The 7,382-nt window shown below is 42.5% G+C and overlaps 1 protein-coding gene across 1 annotated transcript in view; it reads right to left on the bottom strand.

The window, feature by feature from the left end:
• Nucleotides 1-482: 482 nt before the first annotated feature.
• LOC116311426 (cadherin-20-like) overlaps nucleotides 483-7,382 on the bottom strand; it is a 97,696-nt gene continuing 90,796 nt past the window's right edge. The window contains exons 10-13 of the mRNA XM_031728539.2: nucleotides 7,191-7,312; nucleotides 6,795-6,912; nucleotides 4,638-4,889; nucleotides 483-2,330 (exon numbers count right to left, since the gene is read on the bottom strand). Coding sequence (XP_031584399.1) covers nucleotides 1,810-2,330; nucleotides 4,638-4,889; nucleotides 6,795-6,912; nucleotides 7,191-7,312 — 1,013 coding nt within the window. The 3' untranslated portion in view covers nucleotides 483-1,809. The remainder of the gene's footprint in view (nucleotides 2,331-4,637; nucleotides 4,890-6,794; nucleotides 6,913-7,190; nucleotides 7,313-7,382) is intronic.

Here is a 7,382-nt window from a genome sequence, read left to right as displayed (position 1 = left end):
AGAAAAATTCCCCCCCTCAAAATTTTAACCTTACTAGAAAAAAGAGAAGAGTGGCAATTTCCCAAGGAAGACGTATCTTTGTGAAAAAAGTGGGATATTTAGGAGAAAAAGACACCCCTCATTTGATACGTCCCCTTTTAAAAGCGCTAAGATGGTGATGTCAGATGTTCAGAATGGGACTTGACACACCAGTGAATGACATCATGGTGGATACTTCCACCTTTTTTTGGAGACCCATGAAAGATTAGCTGACATTTGTTTGTTCCACAGGTTTTCTTTTCAAATGTGCACATGGAAGAGTCCAGACCAGGACTTGCAGAGACGGGTGCAGGGACTAGACAGAACGTTCTGCCTTTAGTCATGCAACTCTTCATTTATTGGACTCTGCACTGCATAATGGGAGATTATGCAAGTCAGAATTACCTACTGAGCCTCAGTGCACAGAAACAAAGAAACATGAAGACCAGAAGGCAGGCAACACCCATTTTTGACTTTTTATTACCAAGAATACAAAAAATATCTACATTCACATACCACTTACTGTAGCATGACTCACAACATAGATTTCAAGTAAACTCCATCCAATTGAATTATCAAAATCTACCTCCACATCTCTCCCAGTTTGGAAAATCCTTTTGGTGTTTGTGTGTGATTTGCATTTTTTTTTATTTTTTCCTTCTTCTAAAATGTCTTTCATTTGTCCTTTTTACAGTTGGCACTTGATGCAGGTTCTCAATGTCTCTGTAGTCCACAGGATCGGAGGATTAAGCCACATTTGTGTGGGGACAGAAAAGCAACACGGTATCTCTAACAGGACAGATCAAGCCTCGTTGCCACCAGACTCCGGCTGGCACGGCGGTGGATCCAAAATGAAAGGCGACTCGGTCGGGCGTTTGTCCACGTGTAGTCCTTTCCGCTGTGCCGCATGTCTCAGATGAGATTTGAACATCCACTAAGACAAATCCAAGATTTTATTTAATTTTTTTTTATAAAATGCTTCCCTCTCATCCTAATGAATGGATACCTGCTTTATGTTTTGGAGTTACAATACAAAGAGCTTAAAAATGGTACAAAAACAATAATACAGTAAACATATTAACTCTGAAACCCCACACGGGACTACGACATCGCCATCTCCGCAGCACGTCATGTGACATTTAGAGATGCAGCTTCTCACACGGATTGAAAACAAAGGCAGTTACATCATGTATGTTACAACGTATGCATGATCTTTTGAAGATTTCCTCACATGGCAGAGGCTTAAAGTACAGTGTCGGCTTGAAGGACCCAAATAACTTAGCAGAACATATAAATAGAGCAAGTGGAACAAAGAAATAAATTAAAACCTGCCACGGATGAAACAAAAACACGACTGCAGCAACGACTCCTCGCTTTGATTCTTCAGGCCCAGAACGGTGGATCAGCTTTTTCAAAGTTAGTCCCGCTGTCTTGTTTTCATCTCTGGCATAAATTGCTCGGCGCCTTGAATCGAAGGGGCTCTGCCTGTGGCTGGGTCAGGCAGTTGAAGTTGGTGTGTGCTTTGAAGCCGTTCCTCAGCGTGGCCCCCAAGAGGCTGCCAAATCCGGCCTGCCTCTGAAGCCCGTCTCTGGGGTAGATTTAAAACCTGCTGCAGGCCTGCAAGGCTGTGGAGAATAGAGGCTTCGGCAGGAATTTGATTTCTAACAGTCATGGATGTGGCCATGAGCACATCTCAGCTTTGCTGTTGTCACTTCTTGGTTGTTTCTGTCTCTTTAAAAAAAAAAAAAAAAAATGTATACGTCTGTTTGTAAAGGAAAAGGCCCCGTCGTCCTACCACAGTGGAGGACTGTTTGTCTCCAGCACGCCGTACATCTCAGCAAGTTTTTTAAAGCGAGGCCCCCAGTCATTCAGGTAGTCGTACTCATGGTCGGTGTTTGAGGTTCCAGATTGCAACGAGCTGAGGGACTCCGCGACAGAGCCTTCCCCCTCGTAAGCGTACGTCTGCAGGGAGTCGTAAGGCGGGGCGCACGGGTCCATGTCAGCTTCCAGGAGCTTCGCCAGCACGTATCCATGAACATTGCTGTCCCCGCTGCCGCCGCCCATGACGCATGCCTGAGGGACGTATCGGGACAGGCTTTCGATCTCCGGCAGCATGTCCTGTCTCATCTTGCCCAGGTGGTGGTGCGCCTCACGAGGGTTCCACATGGCGGCGATGTCGAAGGCCTCGGTGTCTTCCTCGCCACCGCCTTCATCGTCATAGCGCACGATGTTCTCATGCACGTTCTCCTCCTCGTCACACAGATAGGGCTTCTTACGATGGGTCCGCAGGGAAAGCATGAGCAAGATCATCACTGTTATAAAGGGAAAAAAATAATGAGTATAGAGGCCATGAGGAATCAGTGCTGTAAGTAAATGCTGTGACACAACCTTCCTTTATACCTTTTATTGATGGTATATTTCACTGTTGCTAAACAAATTAACCCTTGGTGCTCATGCAAAGAGACACAGTTATTCATTTTTAAAATTCTTGGTCTTTTTATGTGTGCTTTATATAAAATGTACAAAAAAGCCTCAACCTCTGCAGCTGAAATATGAAGCCAGCGGTTTCAAAATCTACAAACCACAGCAACGACTGAAAATATAGTGGCTACTCCCAGCTTTTATATACAGTCTATACAGAGGTTTTCAAACATAAGGCCGGGGGTCCAGAAAGGCTCCAATGGGGCCGCTAGATGGCTTTGGAATATTTTTATAATATAACTTTTATAATAAGGACTCAACTTACTTAGTTAATTATTCATAGATGTGTATAACTTTGGGAATAGTAACAAGTATAAAAACAGTACCAACTGATACAAAGCTCAAATAAAGATATTTTTAGAAAACACTATTTCATAACCCTTCAGCTCAAATGCATCAACAGTGTTCGGGAAGAAAAGCTTGTGCCATCGAAACCAGAATTACTGCATCTATGAGGAAAAAAAAAAATCACAAGAAGGCGAGCAAGGATGTTTTAAGAAAATTTACTGCCGCCTGACAGAGCAGCAGAGTGAGTCAACCTGCTGAGCCCTCCTACCCGCAGCTACAGGTCTGCAGGGAGAGATAAAGCGGGTCCGTATCATCCCCTGGGGAACTGAAAGTGTGATGCTACAGGGCAGCTGGTGCTAATGAATGCTAGACTTTCTGCGAGGGTGAGAAAAGAAATCCATATTTAATCCTGACAATGCTGATGTCACACTGGGAGATGCCTCCTTTTTTGCAAACAGACTTTTTAGCCTTTGGCTGTTGTGTTGTGTCACATCTCGGGTGATCTAAGATCTCTCGACAGGCTGCATATTTTGCGCACTTTGCTTTTTAAGTTCAGCTTCAAGGTTGATTACCTCCTTCAGAGGGGGTATCACAAATATTTAAAGTAGCACGCCGACTCGCTGAAAGGTCAGGGTGTAAAACAAAGTGCGGCAGTGATTTTAATCACGGCCCACTCCTACCCCTGAGGCTCGCCCTCAACTGGTTCTTTCACATCCTGCAACAGGAGATTAAAATGCGGTCTGACTTGGAAAATGTTTTCCAGCCACATATTCCAGCGGTTTACGGCAGCTGCGTGATGTCTTTCTGCATTTGTGCACTTCACGTTTGACCTGTCAATGAGGCAGGCGTCCAAAATGAGACAAACTGTGAAGATTTCGGTGCAGAAAAAGGTTCTCATCGTGCTGGGTTTCCAACATGACATTACCAGTTTGTGCAGAGCATGATTGGACAAATCAGGGACCAATGTTTTTCTTTTGTATTTACTTTTTTTAAAACAAAGATTGCAGGACTCAAGCATAAAACCACAAAATTGATCCAAAAGTAACATTTCATAAATATTCACAAATATTAAATATGCCTAACCCTTATCCCTTTAAATCTCACTTGTTACACAGGACACTTCAGGGTAAGTATAGTGGAAGTTTTTACTACAAATTCTCAGTGCTTTATATAGCTTTAAGTTAAACACCCTACAACATACATCTGATGACTGTGGGGAGGAAGAACTCCCTTTTAACAGGAAGAAACCACCAACGGATCCAGGCTCAAGGACAAATGTGACAAAACACAAGCTACAGGCATTCATTGTGACATATAAACATAAAGATAGCATAACTAAGCGATAGTTGCCTATGCAGGTTGTCTGCATTAGCTCTGTTGTTTAACTAACATGCTTTCTCAATGCTGTCCATGTCAACCCAGAGGATTCTTACTAAAGAGATTCTTATTCTACTTTTAGAAACTCTACAAGTAAGACTGTAAATGGAAATGGATAGTTTCTTCCATAAACCGTAAACCTGCCCCAGTATAAATGTCATGAAAGAGAAATTTCACTATAGATAATAAAATCTTGTTTTGTAGCAGGCTGTAAATGTGCTTAAAATTTGGCATTTTAACATGGAAGTCTAAGGGGATTGGTTCTTGTCTTATGGAGCTAGCCTCAAGTGGCCATTACAGAAACTGCAGTTTTTGGCACTGTCTTTATATTAAAACTCAAACGTTCATTCCTTTTAGTATGTAGCAATAATAAACCAAGTTGGGCAGCAGCACTTATGTATGTCACCTAAACTTAGGCTTTGTGAGCTTTTAGCTGACATGGTTATTTGCACATCATCGTAACAGCAGCTCACCCAGCAAGACGAAAATGCAGGCCAGGATGGCGATCAGGGCCCCCCTGCTGAGGCTGGCGGGCAGGCTGTAGGCCTCAGCGTTGCATGACATGACGTTGCCCTCCTGGTCGCAGCTACACACACGGATAGTCAGCGTGCTGGTGCTACTCTGAACCGGCTGCTCACCGTCCGAGATGAAAATGGGCAAGTAGAAGACGGTCTGGTCTTGCTGTGACCAACCGCCACGGCGTGTCAGGATCCACGCTGTGTTGTCTGGAAGCGAACAGAGAGGTCACAAAAAGATCAAGTTAGTGTTCAGAAATACAACAATAGGATGCTTAGCATGAGGTAGCTGATGGCAGCAGGGTTTCATGTATGTGCTGCGTTCAGGGTAACTGTGAACACGCGGAGGAGTCATGGGACGGTGGTGAGAATTAAAGATGAGCACAGCTGTGAACATGAAATGTCGACTGAAGCTACTAAATGCAGAAATATCACACCTATTACTCACGGAGGCTTATTTCAAGACACTGATCTTTACTGTCAACATATAGCAGGAAAAACGAGTTTTAATAGCCTCACATACATTTGATCATCTCCCATGGTTTCTACAGCTGGTACTGTAGTTAAAATTATGTATTAAAATATCCTTTAGTGCAATATTTCTGTCTAGCCTGAGGGGGAAAAAGTTAGCAAAATTATCTGATTATTCTAAATTACTATAAATATAATTCCTAGAAATGTCATCTCGCTACATGATGATCTGCTTTGCATTTCAGGCCCTTCCCCACGCTCCTAGAATGTAATTATAATGGAGAAACACTGAATCCTTCATTATATTTTTATTAAGTTAATGAAGATATTTGAGAAGAATAATCTTTAACAACATCAAGAATATGAAGATTCATAAGAATGTGAATTGCGTGTTTTAATGAAAGGAATTAAACTCATATATAATCATGATAGGGAAAAAATACAGGACATAAAAAGTCCTTAGCAAGTTCTAAAATTTGATAAATACAAACTCAGATGAACTACAGCACATGACACTTCATATTTGCATAACTGATTTAGGATAAATGAAGCCAAAATGCAGAATGTGTGGTGAATACTAAGTATACCCAAAGAGGAAAGACATCAGCAATGATCTTATAGAAGCAACTATCGCTGAACATTAGTCTGGAAAAGTTAAAGGGTCAATGAGAGGAATTCTGCATAAGTGGAAGTTGCCAGGAGTGGACATCCCAGCAAACTCAACTCAAGGTCAGACTGTGGAACTGCACAGAGAAATCTGTACAGGTGTCAGCTATATGTTAAAATTCTTGACAGTACAACTAGGAGAAGACTGAAGATGGTTTGTTTGCCAGGGTTGCCAGGTATAGGCCTGTTCTCTCTAAAAAACAACATGGCAGCATGGCTTAGGTTTGCAAAGTTGCATCTGAACAAACCACAAGACTTCTGCATCAGTGTCCTCTGAACCGAAAAGACCAAAGTGGAGATGTTTGGCTATAATGCACAGCAAGTACCAATCACAGCATGTCAGCACTAACGCCCCATACCAGCTGTCAGCACAGTGGTGAACGGGTGATGATTTGGGCTTGCTTTGCAGGCACAGGCCCTGGCCACCTTGCAGTAGTTGAGTTGTCCATGAACTCCAGAGTATCTGCCTCCACTGCCAAGTATTCTAGAGCCAGTTGTGAGGCCACATGTCTGGCAGCTTCATCAAAACTGAATCATGCAACAGGACAATGATCCCAAGCATAGCAGCTACTCTACAACAGAATGGCTGAAAAAAGAAGCGGTATCTTAGTGTAGTTTTTGTTAAAAAAAACAAACACAGGCTGCAGTTCATTTGAGGTTGTATTTGAATAATAATTTTAAAAGTTTGACTTGCAAAGGACCAGATGATTTTTAATTATGTCCTGATTCTTAAGACCTTAGAACTGAAGGAAGCTGTACTTGCTTTTTACCATGACTGCACTAAAAAGTAAAAACCATGAATATTTACTGCTGAGCTGCATAAGAACCCGTCCATACTGCATATTTTACACTGTGGATGCTGCCCTTCCATAGATAAGGAGAAACAGTGATCTTATTTTACTGGTCTGACCCACTAGAAATCAAATTAGCCTGCATGGAAAACCCATGCATGACACAGAACCGTGACTGGACGTGTACCTTGGTTATCCTTCAGGGTGAAGTTAGGGTTGTTGACGGCCTCTGGAGCCAAGCTGTAGTAGAAGTGCTGCCCACCAAGCGGCTCGTCTGGATCTACTGCTGTCACGGTCTGGATCAGCTGGATTACAGACATGAAAGTCATATTTAAAATCTGCTAATGGCTTATTTCACTTTCAGCAAGAAATGGCAGAAGTAATAGTCAAACAGATGCTATGCAGTGGAGCAAAATGTGTTTTTCTCTGGCATTTTGGTGGAGTACAGGTAAGGGTGGTATAAAATGTGTCTCAGATTTTACTCTAAGAACACCACAATATAAAATATACAAGTATTTTATCATCACTAATGACTTACAGGTACTTTTTTCAAACACTGTGATGCAAACTGGTGTATCTGTACCTGCCCTGCTTTGGCATTTTCACACACATACGCCTCCAGGTAGTGCATCAGTGACGGAGGATTATCATTCACATCCAGGACCCTCACAGCCACCGACACACTTGCGATCTGCGTGGGGTTATCTGCAGGAAAACGCAAACTGGTCAGAGGCTGATGGACGGAGATAAATGACTCTGACAAATCCTAAGGTGC

This window comes from Oreochromis aureus, linkage group 9 (genome assembly GCF_013358895.1).
Source record: "Oreochromis aureus strain Israel breed Guangdong linkage group 9, ZZ_aureus, whole genome shotgun sequence".
NCBI lineage: Eukaryota > Metazoa > Chordata > Actinopteri > Cichliformes > Cichlidae > Oreochromis > Oreochromis aureus.
The sequence above is the reverse complement of the archived record's forward strand: the minus strand, read 5'-3'. Positions and strand labels throughout refer to the sequence as shown.